Source organism: Falco rusticolus, chromosome 8, assembly GCF_015220075.1.
Source record: "Falco rusticolus isolate bFalRus1 chromosome 8, bFalRus1.pri, whole genome shotgun sequence".
In the NCBI taxonomy this organism is placed as follows: Eukaryota; Metazoa; Chordata; class Aves; order Falconiformes; family Falconidae; genus Falco; species Falco rusticolus.
In genome coordinates, this window is record NC_051194.1 from 1345276 (window position 1) to 1372402 (window position 27127).

Genomic DNA, 27127 nt, shown 5'->3' on the forward strand with positions numbered 1-27127 from the left:
CAGCCCTGTTTCCAGTAAGCTGCACCCCTAATCTCTCCCCTCCCCCGTCCCTCTGCCCACCTTAAGTAAGGCTCAAGTCTGAGGCTTACTTACAAAGATGATTTCCCACTGTAATGCCACAACCGCTAGACCAGCTCAGGGCTCATCAGGGACTTGTAATGCTGCTCACAGCACAAGGCCCCGAGGGTAAAGGGAAGCCTCCCTCCAGGAAGCTGGGGAGGAGCTCACCAAGTGCACAGCACAGCCCGGCTGGGCTCGCAGCACAGCCTGGAAGTGCTGGGCTCACTCTCTTCGCAAGGAGTGCAGCCAGAGCCCTCCCCTCTCATGTTGTCACCTTCATGGCCCTGAAGGATGCCTCTGCTATCAGCAGGGCCACGCTGTAGTGAAGGCAGCTAAAATCCCAAGTACCTAAAAATATCTTCTGAAAACAGGAAACCTAAAAAGTTCCAGCATACGTGTACTCCTAAATTAAAACGCCACTATAGCTCTCTGGAGTTTGTACTGTTCCAGCACACAACAGTCTCCCCCCTGGATGTACTCAAGACCTCCTGCAGGCCAGGTCACCTGAACCTGAGGGCTCCTTTCACTCAGCCCCCTGCCCCCTCAATCCCTTTATCTGTCCATATGTAGCACCCAGCCTTCAAATCTCTTCTTTCAGAAATCCTATTTTCATCAAGCCTTCCTCAGTCTTCCCTGAATAAACCAAGACAAAAGACAAGTTGGTTTTAGTGGAAAACATCTGATTTCCTTGGGATACTGGGGAGGTAAATGAAGAGCAAATTCCATTTCTGCATTTCATTCAACCTCAGCCCTTTGCAGGTTTTTTTCCTTAGAATAACAAAAGTTCTATGGACAGAACTGCTGGCTCCAGTGTCCTCACAGCAATAAACCAGCCGCTCTTTCCACCACCTTTATTGAGATGAATCCATCACCAAAGGATTTAAAACTGCTTGCTCTATTCTTACCAGAATTCACTTGTGAGAGCATTTCACTTCCCAGGCAATGAGATTCTGTGACACACAAGGCTGCAGATGAGGCCAAGTGATTTGCTCAAGGATACCTAGCTAAGTCTGTGCCATAGCAAGACCTGAAGCTGGCTCTGATCCCTGCCTGGGTACAAGTACTAGTCAGTCATGAATGCTCTTGTCCACTAGCTAAAAACAGCCTCATAAAAATACAGTCGCACTGCTTGAAGTACTTCTCTGCTGCTGGATTTGTTAAATATACCACCCTGTTGGAAGGCTGGATATTTTCCTCTTACCATAGAGCAAGCAACACCTATTCAAGTCTTCCCGTTACGAACTATCACAGTTCTTTTAACTCACCCAGCTTGGGGTCCCAACATGATGCATTTGAACTGCAGCCTTTAAACAATGGAGTTATCACTGCACCTCTAAAACACACACAAAGAAGCTGGGGGGACCCAGAGGTTTGCCTGCAATTCCTGAAAATCTCAAGGCTGCAGATGACCTGCAGCACAACACTGTCCTTGTTAGTGCTAACAAATGGGATCTTGTGGGGCGTTGTTCAGGCTAATAGTGTTAACACAGAGCAAAACAGGAGTCAAAGATAAATCTTGTTCCTGGTGCAATTAAATACATCTTTGTTGTACAATGGATGCTGGATCACGAAGTCACCAGTCTGACTGCAATTCAGTCACTGGACTGACTGAGTAAACATGTCAGGCAATCATGTATGTGCTCACACACACTGCAGACAGCTGAGCCGCTAACCAGAGCAGGCTATCAAGTTTTACTGGCTAGCAACTTGGGTACAGACCACATCCACAAAAAACCAATAACCACCCAACTTGAAGCTGATTCAAGGGGAGATGGAGATAACAGAAGCCCCATACTTACTTTATGAGGCCATCCTCCACGTAGATGTCAGCATAGAATGACTGGTCATCATTGACTATTCTCCCTCCTTTAATAAGGAGACGATCACTCTGCGAAGGAAAGAACAAGCAGCTGTCAGGAGCAGGCAATACAGGCACTTCTCAGCGGCCAGGACAGTGCCCTTCTTGGATGCTGATCAGTCAGCTCACCCAACAGCCAACACTGTGGAAAGCTCACATCTGTACCGACACTTGAAACGACAGGGCAAGAGCAAGGACTGAAAAACCCCCACACTCCTAGGGCTGTGTCTGAGTGGAACAGGTGCTGCCTGTTCACCTGAGACAAAGAGCCGCAGGTGAAGGTGATAGTGCTCCCCCGGTCGCTGCAGGCAGCACAAGCGAAGCACCACTATTTACAGCAAGTTTGTCACTAGGGGCATGTCCTTAAATCCTATCCAAATACCACACAAAATAAGTTGCATTAAAGACGAGAATGTGTATCTCTCTAATCTGTTATCACCTCACAAAGACCACTAACAGGACAGGCAGCCCTGAAGACAATGCATCTGCTGTTGGAATCCATCCCGCCTCTGCAATGCTCAGGGTAGTCCTGAGGCGTTTCAGAAACGTCACAGGGCTACACAAGACCCAGAAGACATTAAACTGCATTTCCGACTCATCATTTACCACCTCCTCTGTTGTCCTTTCTACTGACCTAAAGTGGCCAGCAGCCTTCTCTGAAGGAGCGCAGCTGGATGGTGGGGAAGCGCCCAGACCACACCGGCTCTTACACCCTTCCTGTACACATGCTTTTGGACCTGGGCACCCCAGCGTATGCTGATGGGAGAGAACGGACCCTGTCCTGTGGGGAACAGACCCTGTCCTGAGGAGCTGGGAAGGCTGAGGTCCTGCTCTTCTACCTCCACCTGCACAAATCCGAACACTAGCTGCAGGCAGGGCAGGGGCAAACAGCCTGATCTCACACATGGCTACCATGAATTCAGGTGACATAAGCCAATCATGCTGTTCCAGAGAATATGCACTTCCTGACTGCTTAAAACATCTCCAACGACCCTCCAGCTCTAAGCTCCCCTTACCTTCCCCCTCTGCTCCCCCCTGGTGCCCACAGCCCAGGTTTTGACAGGTGAATACAACCTGTTCCACAGTCCGAGCCTGGACCGTGGCTGACCAGAGCCTTCGAGCAGGGCTCACACGCCAGCCTCGTTCTGTGAACCTCTTGCACAATTAATTCCCCTACAGAGAACTGGGTTTGTTCTTCATCCGCTGCCCCTGGGGTGATTTCTAGCAGTATCACCACAGTGGTGGTAATTTGCAGTTTCCTCCCTGGCAACAGAAGGATGCAGGAGAATCCCCCCACATCCCTGCAGCTTGCAGCAGCCAAAGCGAGGGGAGACCGTGAGCGTTTTTACAGCAATCTCATCCACACAGTCGAGACAAAGAAACTGGGTGGGGAAAGGATCAGAACGCACGGTGCGCTCAGCCCAGCAGCAGCTCAGTGCTGGCATAGGGGGAAGAGCCACGGTCTCCCCTCGCTTCCCAGGCAGGTGCCTGCCCACAGCTGCACCCATCGATGAGCAGCACCCCAAGTCCCAGCAAGCAGGACTTACCCCCACCCCCCACCCCCACTCAGCACAGCGTAACACTGATCAGGAGCCTCGCCCCTCACCAAGAAAAGCGCACGTCCGGATTGTTCCTGTGTTCCCATCCGATCCACCATCCTCCCCGACGAGCAGACCTGGGGTCAGCTCCCCTTCTCCCCCAGAGGTCTAGCAGAACTGTGCGGGCTAAGCGGGGGTCTGGAAGCAAGGGCATGTTGCTGGTCACAGACCTCCCTGCGCAGCTCCCTTAAACAGCTAGCTTTAACAGATCACAAGCAGCACATGATGATACCGGCCTCAACTAGCGACCTGGGGGACCATCACCACCTCTCACCTGCAGCTCTTTGCCTCAAGTACAGCCGAGGCAGGAGGACAGCTGGGTACATGTTGGCACAGGAGTCCCAGGCAGCTAGATCTCAGCCTGCGCTGCATCTCTGCCCATCATCTGCAGGTGATGCTCAGCTTTGGGGCTAAGGACCCCAAGCACAAACAAATGCTATTGATGAGCCACTGATTCTCCTTCCCCAGCACAGGATACTCGTCCTTCCTTTTGTGTCAATCCAATTGTCGATTCACTAACAATACTGTAATTTTAAGTTCAGAAATCCCTAAAAGAGCAAAGCGTGACCCAGCCTGCTTATAGCCAGTCAGTGACAGGGGACAAGCAGCTGAGCCATGACTCCCATGCATGCAAATGATGAATATTTAAGTAACAGCACAAGAAACATAGGTAGAAACTACCAAGCAACAGTATCAGGTATCAGCCACACAAGAATCAGGGTCACAGTCAAAACACAGAGAAGGACTCATTGTTTTGTATTTCAGTCAACTGTACATACAGTTTCTCCCACATAACCCCTATGCCCTGGCAGATCCTCCTTGGCTTTACCTAGCCTACATAGTGAGAAAAAAAATGGGAGCCTACCTGCCCAGGTCCAGTAACACAACTGGGCTTCCACTTTTTTTTGCCTTGTCCTTTAAACCTGCCCAACTTGCTTTCCCAAAGGCCCTGGAGCTCGTTCTCACTAGAGTGCAGAAGCAACAGCAAATACTGATGCTGGCCTCTTCTCCCTGCGCATGGGACAAGACAAAGAGAAGGGAGACAGGCGCAGGCAGCGCGGGGGCAGGAGACCACAGCACTTGACCATTACTGAATAAACTGTTAATATGAACTCAGAAAATATGCCTGCCCACAAACACAAATGGTCATTCTGTGGCAGATGTGAAGGGCTGCTCAGTGCTAACTCTGTTAGTACACAGAACGGTGAGGTCCTTAATGGCTGGGGCACAAACAAGGCGTTCCTTCAGGGGATTGGGCACTGCCAGACACCCCCCGCACCCACGGAGAGCAGGGCGGCATCAGTGCCTACCCACCAGCTGTGAGGAAAAAATATAATTAAATAAAATGAGTAAAATCCAAGTGACACCACAGCTACAGGCTCTGGCACCATTCAGGAGGGCACCCAGATGCCAAGAGGCAGGGGAGCAAGAAAGGAAGAGGATGAAGCAGTTAGGAGGAAACAAGTGGAACTTAATAGACAGGCTTCTGCAGCACACACCGCCAGAGCAGCCTCAGATTACAGTAAATGCACTGTTTCCCCTGCCAGGGCTCATTTGTGCGTCTCCACACCCACCATGTCTCCCCGCCAGGCAGTGTTGGGCTGTTATCAGCCATTGTCAGCAGATGGAAAAGCCCTCCTGCACCCTGCGCAGGGAGCACCTTGCTTGCCGGCTGGCAGAAGCATGGCGGGGATGGGGGGGGCGGGGGGGCATGCCCAGCCGCCTCTGCCTGCACACAGCACGTGGGGACCAGCCTCTGTGCAAAGGGTCCGGCATGCCAAAGCAGCAGCATGAGCAAAAGGTGCCACGCAACTGCACCTGACCGCTGGCACTGACCCGTCGGACATGCCGGGTGGGTCTCCTCCACTGACTGTGGCTCAAGTCTCCACACAGCCAGGGACAGCCCATTAGTCACCAGTGTGGTACCCTTCATGAGCATTCATTTCTACAGGCACAGGTGCTGTCCCACAAGGCCAAGCCTTGCAGCCTCTCCCCAGAACAGCTCTGCCAAAACCTGGTGGGATCAGCGCCAGCCCCGACACCCCTGCCCTGCTGGGAAGCCTTTCTGCCCAACACTCCCCGTCTCTCTGCCCATTGGCATTTGGGATTAAGCTTTCAAAACCATTACCCATTCCCTCATGCCCACACTCTGCTCCTGATGCTCTTAAGCATCACCTGGTCATTTGAGATCCCAAGATATCGGGGGGTCTCTTAACATTTCTCAGCGTGACACTACAGAAGGGAGGCAGCAGCTTCCAGAAGGCTGCTGAATCCAGCCAAGAATAGTGCTCACCTTGTTTGCAAAGCCCAAGGGCATAATTAGTGTAGCATGGAAGCAGGTGTACGGCTTTATCGCCCTTTCCCTTGTAAAAGATACACTAATTGCAACGGTGTTTCACCAGTAGCTGGATGTCTCCTTACTCATGTACCACATGACAGCATGGAAAAACCCCTGGGTGGAATCACAGGGACAGCCAGCCAGCTGCCAGCTACACCCAGTGACCCCCCCAGTCTGTGGGCATGGTCACAAACGCCATACTGATTGCTGCCAGTTTACCAAAATCTGTCTAGTCAGTAACTGAGGCTTTTCTCCCTGCTTGCACCTCATACAACATACTAGCCGTCCCCGTGCAGACCTCATTGTCTTTAGAGATGCCAGAGACATCACAGAGATGGTGCTTGTGGGCTCTGACAGGGCGGTTGAACAGGACAGGCATGGCTTACACCAAGAAAAAATATGGTAACTCCAGTCTACCTGGGGTAGGGAAGGTTTCTGCAACCAAAACACAAAGACTGGGCAATTTTGATTCAACTGACAGCTCTGTTAACAGCTACTTTGTGAAACCAGGGCAAGGCATTTCACCACTTCAGTCTTCCACCTTTCTTTCCGCAGGGGTAGGAAAACATACTGTGGACAGCAGAAGTATTTTGATTGTATCTCCAAACAATCAAGGAAAAGGAACTAACAAAAAGTCTCTCAATAGACACACAAGGTTTGAAATTACTACTCTCCTGAGGTGGGCATCCCAGCATCAGCACACATCTGGAAAGTAATACTACGTTTACTGGTCTCTGATGCACTATGCACAACCTAAGCCACAGTGAAGAACAACACTTACATATCAAGCTGATGAAGCAATCACAGAGAAAGCCAAAAGACTCAGTTAACCTCTTCCCCATGTTTTCTCCACATCACAACCAACAAGTATGCCCACGTCCTGATCTTCCTTCAAGAAGTCCTGCCTGTCACACGTAGCTTTTGACTAGGCTTTTACAATTTAGTTTGGGAATATTTACCCCAGCAATTTATCTTGCACAAACACATGCACCCCTCACTCATGCTCCTGGCTTCTCCACTAAAATGGCTGTGCTAGAAAATACCAGAAATTGCTGCAAACAGATACAACAGGCAAATTGTGGTTTTTCACGTTATTATCAGAAACTAACTATGAATTCTGACTGCAGCACTGTTGTGTACAACAGGAAGGAGTGTTTGCACATCTCCAGAAAAATCACTAGATAGTTCAGACAATAGCTGTCAGGAAGTAAAAATACTCAAATTACCTAACTCCCACACAGAAGCCAAACCTGCTTATTGCTTGGGTGACAGAAGTGAGGAAGGCACTACTCCCTTCATATGCTATGCGGCTCAGTCACTGCTTCAGCGCTATCAGCTTTGCGATCTATAGGCGAGTCACCTGCCAGCATAAGGTGGCTCCTGTAATTCTCTGTATACTGTCATGCTCCCCAGATGTGATGCTTTAGATGCTTCCAAGGTCTCTGAGATGTCTTATGTTCTAATGGCACAACACAGTCCCCAAAATCTCTCTGTTAACAAGCAGAGCTTAGCTGACAATCTGCCGTGCCCAGAAGCTGCTATGTGTCTGGACATGCAAGAACAGATTCCCGGGTGGAAATCTAGGAAGAAGTAATAAACAAATAAAACAATCTGCAGAAAGGGACAGGAGAGGCTTTGTTCTACAGGAGACACCGTTGCTGATTTTCTTTCTGCCATTCCTTTGAACCAGAGAAGACCACCCAACACCTGACTTCACTTTGTTGCTTCCCTTGAGCCTCAAAGCATGGGTTCGGGACATACGGGTCATTTGACCAGAATTCCAGAGCAATCTCCTCCACCCCAACCAGGACACGATAACGCTGCAGAACAGGGCAAGTGAGTCCCGGAGGGCTGCCACCAAGCTGCAGAAGTCAGAGGAGAAAGCTACCTGTAACATCAGCTACACAGACACCGTGCGTCCACAGCACCTGCAGCCTCAGCAGGCTGAGGAAAGGATTTAACATGGAGAAATAAAGCAACTGGTGAGATTCTGTTACCACTGAGGTGAGAAAGCTCCTGCCAGATCCCAGAAGAGCAGGAACAAGCCCTGCATATTGTTAAAGCGTATCATAAAGGTCCTTGCAGAAAAGGCCCCAGAGAATGGGAGAACTCCTACCTGCAGCAGTACTGTTGTCAGCATGGTGGTCTAAGGATACAGAAAAGACAACATGTGTGAAGCGGTAATATTGCTTAAGAAAGGAATTCAATCTGGATTGACAAAGGGATTTCTTTTTACAGTGGTAATGATCTTTGCACTTCTTTGGGAGCACATTGTTCACATCTGTAGATTAAAAGGAGTAACGGAACTCAAGTGCTTTGTTTTCCCTTTATCTTCAAGGTGCCAAATCTGTCCTCAGGAGGAAAATCAGGAGCTATGCGAAGCCAGCAAAAAGCCACCTACAAGATGAAAGCCCCGCCTGCCCTCCCCGAAGAGAGCCCCGTGAGGCTGCCCTAGGGGGGCCGGGGCGAACAGCCGCCCCGCGGAGGAAGGGACAAGCTGGACCAGAGCACGGCAGCCGGGTCAGCGCCGCCAGGCACCGCGGGGACCCCGAGGCTCCGCACCGCCACACAGACCGTGTGAGCCAGCGCCTTTCTTCTCCCAGCCGTGCCGAGCCGTGCCGGCGGTAGGTGTGGTCCCTGCGCTACTGCGCCAGCCAGGGCCCGCTGCACCTGATGCGGCGACACCGGGGCGCAGCTGGGGATGCGGCGGGCGGCACCGAGCGCGGGGAACGCCCTGCGGGCCGGCCGGGCAGCCCGCACCGCACCGCCCCGGCCCCGCCGCGCCCCGGGAACGGCCGCCCGCTCCCCGCCGCCGGCCCCGCTCGGAGGGGCGCCCGCCCGTGCTGGGCTCGCCGGGCTCCGCGGGAGGCTGCCGCCGCTCTCCCCTGGGGGACGGGCAGCGGGTACCGCCGGACACCGGGGCACGGCTCCGCCCAGCCCGGGCTCACCGGCGGGGCCGGGGCACCTGTGCGGGCGGCGGGACGGGCCGCGGTTCTTCGTCTGCGCGCCGCCGCCGCCGCCCCGGGCCGGGCCGCCTCGCAGCCGCACCCCCCACCCGCCCCGTGCTCCCCGGCGGCCCCGCGGGGCGCTGCGCACCGGCAGCGTCCCCCCCCCCCCACGGCACCCACCGTGATGCGCGGGATGTTCTTCTTGCCCTGGTACGACATGGCGCGTCCCGGCCCGGCCCGCCTCGCCGCCGCCTGCGCTGGCCTCCGCGCCCGCTCCGCACAAAGGCGAGCCCGCGCCCGCCGCACGCCGTGCCAGCCGCCACCGGGGCCCCCGCCCGCCCCGCCCCGCCCCGCCCACGCCCTCCGCGGCCGCCAGGGGGCGCCCGCCACGGCGCAGCCGGTACCGGCCACCGGGTACTGCTCCCAGTGCAGATAGTACCAAGTATTGGTTACTGGGCACCGCTCCCAGTGCAGCTGGTACCAGATTCCAACTATTGCTCCCACTACAGCCAGTACTGGGTACTGGGCTCCAGGTACCCCAGTGCAGCCAGTACCACATACCAGGCTGTAGGCACTGCTCCCAGTGCAGCCAGTACCGGGTACTGTGCTCCCTGTACTGGGCTCTGGGTACCGCTCTCAGTGCACTGGCACTGTGCACTGCCCCACAGAAAACTCCCCGCACACTGACCGGGGCTTGCCACCCTCTGCACCTCAGGTGCTGGGCACCGGCACCCAGTGCCACACATCCAACTTCGCCCATTGCACAGCCGGCACGTAAGTAAAAGTGAAAGAAATTTCAAGAAGAATGGATTATTGGGTACTGCTGGAGTGCATCTGCATCACCCTAAGCTTTCTTTCACAGGCACACGAATTGGAAACATTTAAAAAATAGTAAAATGCACTGGAGGTCTGACTCCGGGATTCTTGCATCCTTTGTAAACACTGTGCGCGTCAGCAGTACTGAGGTCTCCTGTATCCCCTCAGCGGTGATCTTGGTAGGAAGGTTTGAACTGTGGAATTGGTTACAAGTATCCGCGTGTGCCAAGCCGGACGATGCTGGCCTGGGACCCCCCCCCGCCAGCCGGCCAGACCACCCAGCCCGAGTCTGGGATGGGAAGAACTCGCCTGCCCTCTCCTGTCTGACGCGGTCCGATGCTGCCGGCAGGTCCCGCACAGTCACGGCCGGGCCTGAATCCTGCTTGCTCTCCCAGGCCAGCTGCGCCTCCTCTCACATGCAGAGCTCTGAACACCATCAGCAAGATCCTTCTACAGATCCTGCTGCTAATGGTGTGCCATCTGCCAGCCACATCCCACAGCTACACCTGGCACAGGTGTACATTGCTGTAAATCCCATTTCTAGCTCCTGCTGGAAAAACAAGCTGCCTGACCCAGCCCTCCCTTAAGTTCACCTTCCAAATTAGAACCTAACTATGGTTTGCAAGGGCTGCGGGACCTCAAAGAGCACCCTGCTCCCCAGCGCGTGCCTGGGCAAAGGAATCCTCACGGCACGACCCCTGGCACTGCAGCCAGCTCCAACTGCCACAAGCGCCAGAGAGGTGGGTGATTCCAGTGTGGACTGTCTGGAGTGCCAGCTCTGCTGCCGGGGTTCAGGGGAGGGTCACGCTCAACAGCATTAATCATACGTTCTCCTTGCTGAAGGGTTTAAGTACATCGATTGTTATGGCAGCTCTCCCTTACCAGAAGCTTTGATGTCTCTACTGGCTCAGAAACCCAGCCCACAGCTTTTATTACTCACCAAGTTTGTTATTCTGTGTGTGCTTCCGATGAAGCTCTTAGAAAGTTTACTGGATACATATTTATTCTAAACCCAAAAGGCATTCACCAGCTTAAAGTGAAAGTCATCAGCTTCTCTGTAACCTACTCATTACTGCCAGCACAACGAGGGTATCTGCAAAATTGCATGGGCTGCTTGGCCCAGCTGGACCACTGCCTCCGGCCTCCATTCCGTGCTGCCTGTGAGCTGCTGCACACCAGCAGTCGGCAAGACCCGGGCTGAAAGCCTTCCCACTCCTGGGTGGACCCGTGGGCAAGGAGGTGTCTGCAAGCGCCGGGAAGGGAATGGGGAAGCAGTGCTGCGCCAGAGCCCCTGCAACCAAGGAGCGTGCCAGGAGGAGGTAAGGTAGCAGAGCATACTGTTCTTGCCATGATGCTGCAATGCTTCAAGAACAGGTCCTGGTCTCTACTGAAATTAGACTGAGTGGAGCTGGGACATGAGAAACACCCTCTATCCCCATCTCCAAATCTCCTGAAACTTCACTCACCCATTTTCCAGAAAGTTTAAGAGTATCCCTGTGCTGTGTGGTACCATGTTACTTTGTCTGGAGCCAGTAACAGAAAGAGTAGCAGTTAATAATAGATAAAAGACTACACACACAGATTCTGCTGACTTGAGCACTTAAGACACTTTCAAGCACTGAGCTTGCATCAACCCCCTGGATGCTGGCCAGCCACGGTGACTTCAGACCCCTCTTTTGAAGGGATGCGCTTTCCTTCTGGTTGCTATGTGACACTCGCACAAACAGAGTAAAACATGTTGCCCTGGGCCCAAAACATTCAGAATGGAGAAAGATTGTATTTTTTTCCATAGGACCTCTTCCAAGTGCAGTCCGAAAGTTGTTACTTGCATGCTTCGAAACATCCTCAATAAGAAAGCTGGTCAATTTGAAACTTATTTTAAAATGGCAATACTCTTACAGCTCATAACCTCCTCAGAAACACCTACAGGGATAACATGGCACTACATGTTTGTGGGCAGCCACGATGGGTGACAGGAACATGGTGAGGAACACCAGTGGTGTGAACATCGAATAGAAAGCACGTGCTGTTGCAAGGACTTCGTCACTGAAACAAACCCAGCTCTGACCGTGGCCCACCAGTGCTCAGCAGCCAGGCCACACACCTGTTGGAAAGACGAGGACTGTGCTGACCCAGCCCTAGTGCAAAGGCAGAAAGCAGATCCCACCAACCCCCCATGACTGTGATCAAGTAGCTCTTACAGACGGACACAACTGAGGTACAGTGAATATAACCAGACAGGGAATAATCAGGGCTCAAATGTCATCATGTTCAGTAGACTTGCCAGGACAGCCTGTCCCCATGCACAGGGTCTTCTCCTCCCCATACATATTCTTGACATAAAACCATCCCCTCTTCTCTCCTAGCAGAGGAGCTTTCAGGACCTGAGCTTCCTCAGAGCAGAGTGAATCCGAGGGATGGAAACACCGCAGCTGGTGCGCTCTCTCCAGGTGGAACCTCTGGCAAGATGTGGTGTCTCAAGAGGCTGGTCATGCACTCCTACCCAGCACACCAGGAACTTCCACCACACACAAACTTCAGAGAAGCTTTTCTTGCACTTGTGCCCGGAGGAAGGTGGTTACCGACCCAGAGCCGTGGCTCTTCCTCCACACTCCTTTGTGCCCTTCCCACTGGGATCCATGGGGTCACCCTTACTTCTGTGGGGGAGCCCAGCTCCAAGTGATGAGTGCTCACAAGCATTTGATGACCATGCTGTTCAGTGCTTCTGGCTCCAGCTCTCCCAACCTCTGATGCTCAACTTGAGAGCCAGAGCTGGAGGAAACTGGGAAGAGAGCCCACTGGCTCTGTTACTGAGAAACACAACTACACTGTCTTTCACACCATTCCCACCATCCACACCATCTCCCAGAGGCAATATGGAGCTCTGCAGCCTTGCAAACTCCCACTCTGGAGCAGACATGAATGGGAAGGAATCAAACTCAGCTGCTGGTGCTGGATGCACATAAGGTCTGCCAGGAGGCAGCAGGAGACTTTCTTTATGTTGTATGAGGCAGCCGGTGGGCACTGACACAAGTTTTTCCACAGTGGAGCAACTGCTGAGTTTTTCTCCTGGCTAGAATATACATCAGGGCTTTGGCAGTGGAAACAAGGAAGGAAATCAGCAGATGTATGGCCTGAAACAAACTAAACTTCCAGGTCAGCACTGAATGTTTTCAGGTAGGTGTTACCTCCACTCCAGCTGGATTACCGTAATTTCAATCACCTGTCCAAACTGACATCAGGGTGGGTTCAAGCCAGAATTTATCTGCAGCCTTATTAAGGATTAGAGGTCACAGCAACTTCAGGTCCATTCCCTTCTTTCTCCTTTGGACTGAAGGTGATGCCTTCCACAAAATCCTCATGAGGCAGCTTGCAGAGCCTGTCTGAGATGATGCTTCACAGCGGATAACAGAGGCTCTGTAAAAGCAGAAGTCCCTGGAAGGTATTGCCCTTGGCCATCAGGAGCCCACAGTGTGTCCACAGCAAACACCGAGACAACAGCCCTGTCAAAACATCAGTTTCCACCCGGTGGTCTGGGGACACCTTGAGGTCTGTGGGCTGCCTGGCACTGTCCCCATGAGACCACGGAGAACTGGGCACGGACATACTCAGGTGGTTAAAGCAGTTGGTAGCCTGATGCCCACAGCCTCAGGACTGCAGCCACACCACCTTGGGCTCCCAGCTGCCCCTCCTTTACACAATGGGATGTCAGTGCTTTAGACCACAAAGACTGACCGGTTCCCCACACTGCAGCTGGGAAGTCTCGTCCCCATGGCACAAGCTCCTGCACCCTGCGGGCATGCAGAGGTGTCTGGCCAAGGGAGAAACAGCTTCATCTCTTTGCCAGAAATAAATCGGGTTGAAACCAAACATGTCAAATGGAATATGCTAGTATGTGTACACGAGTGACTGATGCTTCAAGGCCAATTAGTTCAATTACAGCCTGAACCTGCAGAGCAACGAAGTGCCGGTGACTTGGGTGGCTCAAAACGTGCTTCCCTTCCCCTGGTGCCAGGGCCGGCAGGGAGCCGCCAGCTGTGGGGGCTGCAGGACTGGGCACTGCCACCGCCCCTGTCCCTCTGCTCGGCATCGCTGCCAGCATCAGCAGCACCTGGGCGAGACACCTCACCCCACAGCTCCAGTGGGTCCTCGCCTCTCTCTGGTTCCTCCCTTCAAAGGCAGGATGGAAATGCGAGAGCCCAGCAGAGCAGCAGGCATTCCCTGGTTTTGTTACTGATCATGTGCATGAAGGGCAAAAATTGAATCTGCAAACTGCCTTGGGAGCTCAAGGGCTTAACACCTGGGTGAAGAAGTAGGGTCCAAATGGTCCAGTAAAGAAGCAGAAGTAGCAGAGCATACAACCAAGCTTGGAGGAAAAAACGAGGGGTGCCCCGAGAGGCGTTTCATTCTCAGTCAGAACTGTTCTTCCCCCATCCAGCCCCCAGCCCAGCAGAGCCACCCAGTGCCAGCAGCACGGGGCTGTGGTGGATGCTCCTGCTGCAGCACGTCACCAGAGCACAGAGCCAGACCCTCTGCAACCCACGGCTGGTGCAGCTGCTGGAGGGTGCTGCTGCCACCCTCCCTGTCCCTCCCTGCAGCCCTTCTTCCACCTGCCTGCACCTCTGACAGCCCCAGCCCCACTGACATGAGACCCCCAGGCCAGACAGGGTCCTCCCTGCAACACTAAGAGAAGGAGGCTCTTGGCCAAGTGGGTGGTGCTCCAGGGCACCAAAGAAATGCTCAAAAATAACTCTCCAGCCTTCAGCTGCGAGCAGAGAACCTGCTGCAGGCTGCTGTGCTGTCACAGCAAAGAGCCACATGAAAAAAGGAAGCCCAGGGACATCAAGACCTGGCTGCATCCCCTGCGGGAGGTCCGACACCCCTGGCCAGCAGACACAGGGAGCACACAGGCACCCCTTTCCAGCTGGAAAACGCCAGGCTAAGGAGAGCTCCCCTCTCCAGAGACATCTCTAACACTGAAGGCACCTGGCTGGGGCTGGCTCAGCTCACTGGAAGCATCATCTGTTTTACATCCCAGAGAAAACCAGATGCTGTAAACCATAGATGGACCCAAACCCCACCCACGAACAGATCCAGACTCGTGCCACGTGCATGATAAGTGCAGCTGCAATGGTGGCACAGCTCTTCTCCCACACGGGATCAGAGCACGTGCTGCGTCCAATGATGGCACCTCAGTCCCTTCTGCCTGTCTCCCCACTCCTTCATACATCAGTCTGATGCAAAGGGAAAGTTTGGGCCAAATTAGGGTCCCTCCTCACTTCTTTAATGTGTGTGTTGAGGAACAAGATTCTTATTAGGTTCAGCTATTTCACCGTGATGTTAAAGGCACAAGCTGCTGCTTCCTTTCTCCACTGACACACAGAACTTCTGCGAAGCTTTTTTGTGCAATTTGAACTCACTTCACCCTAGCAAAAGCACAGCCATTGCAACCCACTCTGCGTGTGACACGGAGCGGCCTGCAGACAGCTCTCTAGAGGTGACTGCCGAATCAGCAGCTACCCAAGCATTTTCAGGCACACCAGCCACCCGTTCCACTGGCCCGTGGCTGGGACAGGGTCTTGGCAGGTGCCCGAGCACACAGCAAGGATCTCGGGTCAGTGCTGTGACACAGCACACATCCTTGTGCATCCACGACAGGTACAGGGATGCCCTAAAGCTCTCCCTGGAGCGCTGCCCCAGAGCCCAGAGTAACAGCCACAGGCACCAGTGAAGCAGGATGCTATCAGCAATCATGGCAGCTACAAACAAAGAGAGCACAGCATGCCTGGCTGCTTTGTCATCTCATGATCTTTAATCCAGCATCAGTGTTCTTGAGGCCTGACCCACGGCAGCACGGCTGGGGATGCAGGCTCTCACCACACGAGGTAACAACCCCATTCTTTAGGACATATCCCGCAGACCCCACAACGACACCTGCAGCCACACCAGCAGCCGGCTGGGGCAGTGGGGTACCTGCATGCTGCGCTGCATGCTGCAATGGGGACCATGGTGCACAGCACCCCCCCACTGGAGATGCCTGCTCCCGCTGCGGGCAGCTGCATCCCTCCCTGCTGCACCCCGGCTAGAGGAGAACGCTCACCCTGAAACGTCATCCCTGGCAAAACGCTAATGCCAAGCCTGGAGGCTTCCACTTCATACTTGGCTCCCTCCGTGGGGTGAGCTTTGGCTACACAAGAGCATCTGGATTTCCACTGAAATGACTCAATCCCCTCAGAGCACAGGTGGGCCAGCTGAGCCCATGAAATACAGGTACCAATCTCGCCCCTTTAGGAGCAAGGACTAGAAAGGCCTGAGCTCTCTGTTCAGCGTCACTTCTCCCCTCTCAGCTGAACGGAAACACCCGTCACTGGATCCAAATCCATGCACTGTAAAATGGAGTTCGGCTGTTCCCAGCAGAGCCATGGGAAAGATGCTGCTGGATCCGACCCACAGCCAAGAGCCAGCCCAGCGGAACAAGCCAAGGTCCAGCTATATTTTCCAGCTTCTCAGCCCTGTCTCCAGGAAGGCTGCCGGCATGTTTGCTTTTTGTTTCTTCCTCCCATTTCCTCCAGCCATCCATAGCAACTGCTCCCCGGCAGAAAAATCAACCTTCTCTGCCTTCCACGTCTTTGCAGAGGTGACGATGGAAGGAGTCCGTGTAGCAAAAGCTTTTGCCTGAAGTAAAGAGGTCGAGCAAACGCAGCTCTAGCTGGTCTCCGCCATGGTTTCCCTCGGGATTAGGGCTGACCACCAGTGACCAGCTTTGCACTCGCCCAGACCATCTCTGGCGGGTAGGCCACATGTATGAAATCACTTTTCTGAGTCTCATCACAAAACCTCCTTGTTTTGATGCCACTTGCAACGGCATCGACATTTTACAGTCTTTCTCTAAGGCTGTTCTCTTGCACTTTTCAGAGCTGAACCTTTTTGTCATTCCCAGCTCACATCTCTGAGTCCTCAAGACCACATCGGGATTGTCCCTCCCCAGCTGGCATCCACAACACCACTGTCACCTGCACACATGCTGTACTTCTCCTTCCAGCTCACTAGTGACACCAAACAGTCACTTCAATGCATACAGCATTACAGATGCATACAGCTTCCCACCAAATGATTCCTACGCCCTCCCTTTAAGACCCACACAATTTTCCTACGTGGCTGTATCCGCCTAGACAATGTGCAAGCTCACGCTCTGGTGCCAGCCGCCCAGCTGGCAGGGTATACACAGACTCAGGCTATTTCCAGGTCCCCTCCCCTCACAGGTGAGACCGCAGCTTCAGCTTCTCCTGGACCACCCTGACCCACGTGCCTGGTGTGGAGGGCGCTGGCAGCCAGCCCCCAGCCCAGCCCCTGAGGGACCCCGGCTGCCCAGGCAGGACTGCGAGCAAAACCCTTCTGCAAAGGCGAAGCAGCGTGGCAGCACCCCAAGCACCCTGCGAGCCCGGACCCCGAGAAGATTGCTGGCACCCGCAGGGCAGAGCAGCGCAGTGGCGAGTGACATGTAAAAGCTGCTGAGCTACAGCCCTGTCACTCTGCTGAATCCTCCTGGAAGACCCGTACCCTGGCAGCTGCCTGTCTTCCAGCACGATGCCATGCCTTAGGAAAAGCCCCCCAGAAGCCTAGGCCACCTTGCCAACAGCAGCCTGGCATGGACTGGAGACAAACACTCCTCCCACCCGGTGAACTGGCAGAGCTGGGGCTGTTCTGGCCTCTTGGAGGTACTGACATCTTAGATAAAAAGAAAAGGAAAAAATTATTTTGGACAGAGCCTACTATTTTGCTGCAGCCAAACTGCAATGTTTCATTTCAATTTAAACCTACTGAAGTTTGCATTTGACACTTTCAATCACGTTCAGAAAAAAGCTCAGCATTTTCAGCACAACAAAGCCTCTTCCCAGTGAGAAAGCAAGGAGTCTTGCCTTGCAAATCCCAAAATGTTTAGCTGCTGCTTAGAATTTTTCATTGTTTGTGTTTCCTTCCCAAAACAGGGACCTCAAAAGTCACACAAAGTTGTGATAACCACAAGAAATGTCCATGTGGCTCGTGCAGTTCGGCTCCCAAAGCACGCTTGTTGGTGGAGCGCTGCCTGCCAGGAGGCTCCCAAGGCACCTCCGCATACCTCTGCCAGGCCCGCAGGCTCCAGCAGCCCCGCACCTCTGTGCCCCATCCCACCGCCAGCAGCTCGGTGGGGACAGAGGCAGCTCATGTCCTGCTGGGCTTCATCGCCCAGAGCCGCTTCAGAGGAGAGAAGCTGCTGCATCTCTGAAGCCACGTGTTGCTGCAGGTGTTTTTCTTGTGGCATCCCCCACCAGAGTACTGGGCGAGCCGCTGTGGGTCTGCGGGCATGGGAGAGGCAATCCCAGCCACGCTGGAAGCAACTCAGGCAAACAAGCCTTTCCTGACACAGCATCAGGTGCAGGTCTTGCTGCATTTTCTGAGAACTCCAGAAAAAATATACAGTATTAAAAGAAGCATCACCTCTCCTACCTGCTGCGACCGGCTATTGCTAAAGCATCTTGTAGACTTACTTCGTGGCATGCCTGGTGATGCCTAATTGCTTCCATAAAACGTGCCATGGCTAGGATCTATTATTCATTGTTAAACATTGAGAAAAAATATCACTGTCTTTTTATTTTAAAGGAAGAGTCTATGGGGGCATCATTTTGCAAAGATAAAGAGCGTTATAAACCCTCTCACGGACACAGAAAAGGCCTCCCTGCCCTGCACATGAGCCCCTTCTAAACCACCTGGACAGAACCCCTCCGAACACTGTGCATCCCCAGGGTTGTGCCCCAGCAGCAAGGCACCAGCAGAAACCCTCACCCCGCAGGTCGCGCCAGCCCACTGCCCGGTGCCCCCCGCCTCTTCAGGGGAGAGAGATCTGCTTCGGGAAGGCTGAGGACAGGCTGGACCAATGCGGGACTGAGCGATCAGTCAACCCATCTTGTTTACACCTGGCTGCAAAACCCAGTTTCTTTTGTGCATAAAAGTACCGGATAGACCTACATTTTCCTGGGAAAAGCATGAGGTTTTCCAGAACACATCACCCAGAATCACAATCACAGCATCCTTCCAAAGCCCCGGCAGCGCGAGCTCGGCGCGCCGTCATGGTGCCTTATGGATGTGGTAGCAAGGTACCGCCGTGCCCGTGTCCCCCTGCTCCCAGTGCACACCCACGGCACCAGGGCCAGCCGGCTGGCAAAGCCCTGGCCACCTGGAGCTGAGTGAGGACAGAAGGGAACCGAGCATTGTTGCCACGAGGTAGTGCGATAATCAAACTGCTTCCACGTTACAGTGAGGGTTTTGGCAAAACAAAGCCTCTTTGCAGCAATCAGGAACTCTTAAGTGAATTCTTAATTTCTTTAGAAAACTAACCCTACTGCATAACCCCCATGAAATCTAATATCTGTGTCTTCTCACACGGAGGGGTGGTTTATCAAACACTGCCGTTTTGCATAACTGCTGGCAACAATCTGTATCCTGGCACGAGCAGCCAAAGAACTGACTCCTTATTGTTGTGCTTCAGGCATCAGATTTCTCAAAAAACACCAAAAAACGTGCGGGAATTTTTTCAATTTTTTAGCATCAAACTCCATGAATTATAACATAGGTTTCACTGTTGTATTTGCATTGTGGGAACTAGTTCAGTGGCTTAGGTTTGTTCCTATTGTTTGTAGAAATACCAGAAATAATGTAACTCCAAATACTTCTCTTAAAAAACAGTAAAACCAAACCGAAACCCAGAGCATTCTGCTGAATGGGGTGATACTGAGGTTATGAATTAATGTTATCAAAGTGCTTTATGACCCCTTTCACAAATGCCAGTCTTTAAACTGTGCTAAAAGGCAGTGCACAATGGCAGCTTTTTGATCACGCAAAGTTCACGCGTAAGAAAAGCCTGCAGCTGGCTTGGTGTTTCCGCTATAAAATACTGGCAATTGGAAAAAAAAAAGCTGAATGCTGAAGTCACAGCACATTTTACATGTGTCAAAAGGAAAACTAAGAGAGAACCGAATTAGTTCAAGCTTGATTCTCTATTTGAGGCAGCCTTGTGTCTCTTTCCAGGATTCATCACCACCTGAATCGGGGTGGTGTCACACAACTGGACACAACGAGGCACGCGTGACGCTGGCGACCTCCAGGAGAAAGCTACGGACTGGCTCCGGTGGGTCATCTGGAGGGATGGACCCCTCGCCTGCTTGCACTGCCTGGTAGTTTCCCTCACACTCCTGGCTCCGGCAAAGGGTGGAAGCCTCCTCATCCTCCTCCCCAGCCACCAGGCTGAGAAGCTGCCCCAGCCTGCAGTGAAGCTGCAATCCCGTGTTTGTGGGACCACAGCCAGTTGCCTTGGAAATGCCGACCTCACTGCAGAACCACGCAGCAAGCGTGTAATGAGCTGAGCGCTCCTGCCTGTGACACTGAACCGGCGGAGGAAAAAGCAGGGTCTCGGCACGGCTGAGCAGCGAGGAGGCACATGGAGGTGGCTACCACAGGCTGCTGGTTCACCTTCCTCCCAGGCACTGAGCACAAACTCCTTCCCCGCTCCTCAAACCCACATTGCCTCCACAGACGCCCGGCGGTGCAGCTCTCTGCTACCATCCGTACGCCGCTAGCCCTCGGAGAACATCCCGACCACAGGAATTCAGAGGGTGCTGCCTGCAACCTCCAGAGAAGCTCTCTGACTTCATTATAATAAAGTAAGCGCTGAAATCCCCTCTGGCAAAGGCATGGCAGCTCTCAAGGAAAACTGCAGGAAACTTCACAAGGGTAGCGTCCACATAGGCCATTACTGAAGGAAACCTGCGGCAAGTTAAATCACTCTTGTAAAATCAGGTCTCTGCAAATAGCCTAGACCAGAGCAGAATGTGGCCCCCCAGCACTGCTCCTCCAAACCTTGAGTGTTCTGCAACAACAACCCCTGCTGCAGCAGATCCTTGTACCAGGGAGAGCAGGCTCCTGCTTGCAGCAAAGAGCACCCAAAAGGCATGTCTCTTGTTTGGGCAAGTCTGCACCAGGAGCGGGCACTGGGACGTGGCCAAGCCCCGAGAGCCCACCTTGCCCGCAGGGGCAGGCAGGCAGGCAGCAGCCTCGGTGGCCAGGGTCTCCTCCAGCCCCAGCGACCAGCCACTGCTCCCAAATTAACCAGCAAAGCTCAAATTCCCACTGACGAAGCAAAGGCCCAGCACCTAACAGCCCTTCGCCGTACCCCTTTCTGTACCGTGCTGTGGCTTCTCTGCACCCGAATCCACAGCTCAGCTGTTGTCCTTCTGACAGGCTTCGTGATAAAGGAAAGTGAGCCTGAAACACCCGCCTGGGCCCGCGTTACAGCAGCACATCGTACCACACCACGTGTTATCACTGGGCGGTTACATGCTGCAGTTGTCTTTCCTGCAGAAATGCCGGTGCTTTAACTGTAATTAATGCAAAAAAAAAAAAAAAAGTATGTTGGTCTGTTGTACTTCCAAGAAACTGTTCACTGCAAAAGTTAGGAGACACATCTCTGCTGCCCTGTGCACAGGCAAGTCTCTTACTTTCAGCTTTCCTAATAAGTTGCTTGGTCAAGGGGAGATGACAATGTTTCTTAAGTCCGGGAAATTATTCCAAGAAGCTCCATTTGCCTTGACAAAAAGAGCCTTTGTGTGCTCTGAATGTGCAGAGTTCAACACAAGCGAACTCTCCGTGGTGGGGCAGGCACAGCACGGCTCAGCACACATGGCGCACGCTCCCATCCTGGGGCATCCTACACTTCAAAGCTGAAGTACCAAGTCACACGATCCCTTCTAGCCACATATGCACAAGAACACATACATGAAGCTTCCCACCTTCTTAGGCAAGACAAGCAGATAAAAAGGGTTTGGTTCCTGGTGCTCATCAGCTGGAAGGCATCAGAGGAAGAAATCTAGGAGCAGAAATCCTCAGGAAGAGAGGAGCTGTTGAAGGAAAACCTCAGCTGCAAAACTCCAGAGATAAGGGTCTACTTAAGACCTTAAAAGGGAACAAGACTGTTCCAAATTTTTGGTATGGCTAATAAAGAAAAGCTCTGAGTAAAACCCACAGGCAGGCTGTCATGAGTTTCTGTCTCTTTTCCAACAAGCAGCAGCACAAAATTAACGCAGCGGTCAGAGTTCTGCAGCTGCTATTCAAACCATACAGACAAGGTCGGTACCGATAGCAGTAACGTTAGTTTTGCTCCTGACTGCGTAAAAAGGGCTGTAAAGGAGCAAAGCTCAGTAACAGGAACCAAATAGCATGCCAATAAGACACTAAAAAGCAGAGGCTGAAGAAATTAAAGTGCAATGAAGAAACCTCAAAGCAACCCGCTGCCTACCTAGAAGCTCCTGCAGAAGACCAGAGACATCAAGGACAGTCTGATGCTTTTCCCCAAAACACAGACAGGCCAAGCCACTGCCCTTCACTGCCGCTCTCCCACCAGGCTCCGGCTGCTGAGCTTAGTCCTCCAGGTCCCAAATGTCTGCAGTTTATCAAGGTTCATGCTCCGGACACAAGCAGAGGTTTCTGCAGAACCCTGAGACGGCCACACCACTTCTGCAGGCTCACTATTTACTTCGGTGATTTGTGCTTCCAATTTTAAAAATGGGGTTTAATAATTTGCCCTGTTCACCCTTGAAAACCCTTGCCCTTAAGATGACTATTTAGTAAAAATTTCAGCCCCCAATGAACTCATTGATCAAGAGGCCACCTAACGCCCTTACTTGCCTCATATGTAAATGAGCATCAGGCTCACCGAAATCCCAAGTCGGGTACCCACGTGGCACTGTTAATTCAATCATCCTTCTGCCAAACTCACGCTGGTGTAAATGGGACCAGAGCCAAAAAAGCATGACACCTTGGCCCCTGGCAGAAGGCACTACGCTGCGGAGGTGGTGAATCTGTTTATTACCTTGAGTTTGGCATAAGTTGAGAAACTTTGTGCCTGATGATACTTTCAGTGATGCCACTTCCAGATAGATGGGATGGTATAGAACCATGGAATGGTTTGGGCTGGAAGGGACCTTAAAGACCATCCAGTCTAGTGCACTGCCACGGGCAGGGACACCGGCCACCAGCCCAGGTTGCCCCCAGCCCCGTCCAGCCTGGCCTTGGGCACTGCCAGGGATGGGCATCACCTGTCCCTCACAGCTGATCTGGCAGTTGTGATCTGTGCCACTGGCAGATAAGGACCTGCCTGTTTGGACTGGCAACTCCAAAATCACACACACACACACCCTTTTTTTTTTTTTTTGGGGGGGGGGGGGGAGCGGGCAGGGGGGGGTATTCGTTCATACGAGAAACCGAGCCGGCGGCAGCTCGGCCCTCCCCGTCGGGGAACGCGGGCGGCCGGCGCAGAGCCCACCGCCGGCCCGCCCCGGGCCCGGCTGCCCCGGGCCAGCCCCGCCGCGCCGCACCGCACCACGCCCCGGCCCCTTACCCTGCCGTCCGCGGGGGCCAGGTCCTGGAGTCGCTCCTCGTCGGGGGCGGCGCGGGGCTCGCTGGGGCCCGGCTCGGACTCGGACTCGGGGTCGGGGCCGGGGTCGGGGCCGGGGCGGGCGGGCGGCGGGGCGCGGCGCTGCCCTACGCGCAGCGCACCGAAGTCCAGGGTCTTGCTCTCAAAGGCGCCCTCGACGCTGCAGAAGAGCCCCCCGCGCTTCTGCCGGGGCACGGCGGCCGAGCCGGGCCGCGCCAGGTACACCGGCAGCTCCTCGCCGCCGCGCCGCCCGCCCGCCGCCATGCCCGCCGCGCCGCGCCGCGCCGCCGGGACGGGGCGGGACGGGACGGGCCGGGGCGGGCCGGGGCGGAGCCGCGGGGGCTCCCCGGCGGGGCGGGATGGGGCGGGCCCGCTCCCCGGCGGCGCCTGCGGCAGCGGTGCGGGGCTCCAGGGTGGCGGCGCGCGCTTGGCGGCGGCGCGGCCGCTCCCGCCGCCGGTGTGGCGGAGCCCGGGCTCGAAGCCGCGCGCGGCGGGGCCCCGGCGGCGGGCGGGGCACGTGCAGCCGCCTCCCGGCCCGGCCCGGCCCGGCCCGACCCCCGCGGGCGGCTGGCGCGGTGCCCCCGGGCCGCCGGTCCCGAGCGCCTGCAGCGGCGGGGTGCCAGCACCCCCTCCCAGACTCGGCAGGGACACGGGGACACGGGCAGCGGGGATTCGACGGGGCTCGGGGAGTCGCCGGGGACACGGGGAGCAGGGACTTTGACGGGGACGCGGACGGTGGGGACTCTGGGGGGGACACGGGGAAGGGAGACTCAGTGGAGGCACAGGGGAGCAGGGACTCGGGGGGGACACGGGCTCTAGGGACACGGGGAGCTGGGACACGGGGAGCAGAGACACTGCAGGGATCAGAGACTTGGCGGGGGACACAGGGAGTGGGGACTCGGTGGGGATCAGGGACCTGGTGGGGACACAGGGAGCAGGGACTCGGCAGGGACACAGGCAATGGGGACTCGGTGGGGATCAGGGACCTGGTGGGGACACAGGGAGCAGGGACACAGGCAATGGGGACTCCGTGGGGATCAGGGACCTGGTGGGGACACAGGGAGCAGGGACACAGGCAATGGGGACTCCGTGGGGATCAGGGACCTGGTGGGGACACAGGGAGCAGGGACACAGGCAATGGGGACTCCGTGGGGATCAGGGACCTGGTGGGGACACAGGGAGCAGGGACACAGGCAATGGGGACTCCGTGGGGATCAGGGACCTGGTGGGGACACAGGGAGCAGGGACTCGGCAGGGACACAGGCAATGGGGACTCAGTGGGTATCAGGGACTTGGTGGGGAGCACAGGGACTGGGGACTCGATGGGGACTGGGGGCTCCGTGGGGACACGGGGAGTGGGGACTCAGAGGGGACACGGGGAGCACCTGGCCTTGTACCCCACGGGCAGCAGCAAGCGCTGTGTGGCCACTAGCTGAGGCGCTGCTTTAAGAGCTCCGCTGTGACTTCGGTTCAGAAGTACAGGGGGACAGAGGGACAGCCAGGGGTCTGGCCTGCGTGGGTATCGGCCACGTAATGGAGTAGCAACCTGTGAAATCTATCACACAGCACCAAAACTGGAGTTTTAACTTTAAAATTCTTTCTCCAGGTTCTCATTTCTTTACACAGAATGAGTGTGGGTAGTACCTGAGCCCAACATCCTCTCCGGTGATTTCTCACACCACATATTTTTGTTACGTGATGTGGTCAGTGACACTTTTCCCAACTTTTTTTGTCCCTGCCAGTCCTTCAAGGGCAGACGTGGTTCTCACTTGTCGAAAAATTCCCATGGCACCTGCCCCATCACGGGGACCAATGTCCCGGTTGTTACCCTGGGGGACCGTCTGTGGGCAGGGGGTGACACAGGCTTGGAGTTAGGAGGAAGGAAACGGTCTGGGGTTGTTTCCTTCCTTTCACGCTCTGGGAAGCAGCCTGCTCTTGTAACTGAACTTGTACCAGCGTCATTAACTCGGTCCCTATTTTCTCCACTGAAGTGGAACAATCTACGGGACCTTGAATTTGTAATCCAGGTCTGAAGAGCTGGGAGAAGGGAGGATGCACTAAATAATGTGTCAGTAAACTTCAATGAGTTACTTTCACAGCATTGTGTCACACAGCACAGTAAAACACTGCTCACTGTCTACCCTTGCTTTCCCTAAAGCAAGACAAGAGAGGGTTAAATCTGGGTTTTCTCATGATCATACATAAACTTTAATATGCAGCTGCCCCAGCTTTGTGGCTTCATGGAACTCACCACCATGGGCTTTGTGCCGGCGCCAGAGCCCTGCCGCTGCCTGGCCAGGGATGCACCAGGAGAGCCCCGTGCTGCTGCCCCTGTGATGTGTGATGCTCGCTGCCATGTTTTGGGTGCAGGGGCAGCAGCAGTGCCTGGGGCTGTGGGAGGAAGTATTCCTCCAAATAGCCAGAATAAGTTTGTTTCGTAGCTTTTCTACTGCTGCTCTCCTGGCAAACGCTCTCCCTCTGTAACTGGATGCTTGGCAGCCAGACCACCAGTACAGTCCAAATCGATGGACACAACGTGGCTGCCCAGCAGGTCTTTACCTTCCTAAGGGATTGCCTCAGCGTGAATGAATGCATCCTTCTCCTGCTGCAGGGTGGATCCTCTGAGCCGAAGCTGAAAACCATCTCAGCGAGTTTCTGCCCCTAGCAAGGGGGAAAATCTACAGATCTGCTGATTTCAGAGCTGGCAGCCAGGACAGACAGCGAGCAGAGCCCCCACCTCCTAGTTGCCAAGTAATGGCACTTGGAGTGAGCCTTTCTTGGGACCAAAAGCGAGCTGCAGCCTGCCCTGTGGCTTTGTGCACTGACCATGGGGAGGTCAGAGCGAACCCCTTGTTTTGGTTGGGACCTCTCCATATGGTTGTGTAGCTTTATGGGGAATTAAAATTCCTTGGAACGGGGCCTGGCCTTTGTTTGGTTCTGCAAATGTGCAAAAGTTTCAGCATTGTACTTTAATAGCAATATTTATTCAAATCCTGATTCTAATGTTTATCTTTCCTAGCGCCTTGCTGCATAAATGGTTGCACTGAAATTATCTGCACCAATGAAGGAGTATGGGGGGTCTTCTAAGAAGACAAGACTTTAAAATCTGGCCTTTAATGGCAGTTATTCACTGTATAAAAGAAAATTCTTTTATTTCTCAAATTGCCATTCACTTTTAAGATTCTTTTTGTTAGGTGTTGTAAGGCCTCTAATTCAAGGACACAAATGAAAACTGAAGTTTGGGTTCCGTGTGTGTTCACTGCAATAGCCTTGCTTTTTAGCCCAGCAGAATGCATTATTTATATTTCTGTACGTGTGTGTCTCAGGTCAGATTCGAAGGTTTTAATTATACAATGACAAAATGCCTGTCCCCTGTAATTAAGCACATTTGATTTTCTTTTAATCACATGTTTACATGCTATAGTTGACAAAAATGTTTTTCAGGCAAACGGTCATGAGTGATGCATCTTCAAATCCTGCTGGCAAACAAGATCTCCTCTTGCCTGCCTGTGCAAAGCAGATGAGATACAGATCAGGGAGAGGAGCCATGGAGAGGCTGTCTGTCCAGCCTGAGCCCCGCGAGGATGGAGATGGCAGGCGTTTCGATTCATGGCCGTGGGTGCTGCCGCGGGACCTGCATGCACGTCTCCGCCCCAAAACAAGAGTGCTTGTCCCTCACGGTTCAGGCACTGAGCTGAGCCTGCCAGATGGGCACTGCCGGCCACACCTCGAAGGGAAAGAAACAGCCCAGTATTCTGATTTAGGGAACAGCATTTATTTTACAGGAAATTACATTTTGTAGTGACAAGCTTCTAATTTACGTCTGACAAGACTGTCTCTGTCGAGTAAGAACTTTTTATTAAGCAGGGCTCAGAAATGGAAATCTGTCATGTTGTGGGGTGAACCGCACTAGTTATGAATGGGGGGAGTCGTGCAGCCTTCTTGGAAATGGTCTTTAGGCAAATTCCTTTCAGCAAAAGGATTAGTTAATAAGATGGGACATAATCACCCTGTCTGGGATGGGCGTTTTCTTATTCTGTGCAC

General features: G+C 53.9%; 1 protein-coding gene across 2 annotated transcripts in view; it reads right to left on the bottom strand.

Annotated features, from left to right (window-relative positions):
- The window catches only part of DPYSL3 (dihydropyrimidinase like 3), a 39003-nt gene extending 15627 nt beyond the window's left edge, over window positions 1–23376 (bottom strand). The window contains exons 1-2 of one of the 2 annotated variants that reach the window (XM_037398446.1): window positions 23048–23376; window positions 1860–1948 (exon numbers count right to left, since the gene is read on the bottom strand). In XM_037398446.1, the coding sequence (XP_037254343.1) occupies window positions 1860–1948; window positions 23048–23347 (389 nt within the window). In that variant the 5' untranslated portion in view covers window positions 23348–23376. Of the gene's footprint in view, window positions 1–1859; window positions 1949–8982; window positions 9134–23047 lie in introns of those variants that run through there. The other variant, XM_037398447.1, reaches the window with a different exon arrangement.
- Window positions 23377–27127: the final 3751 nt, after the last annotated feature.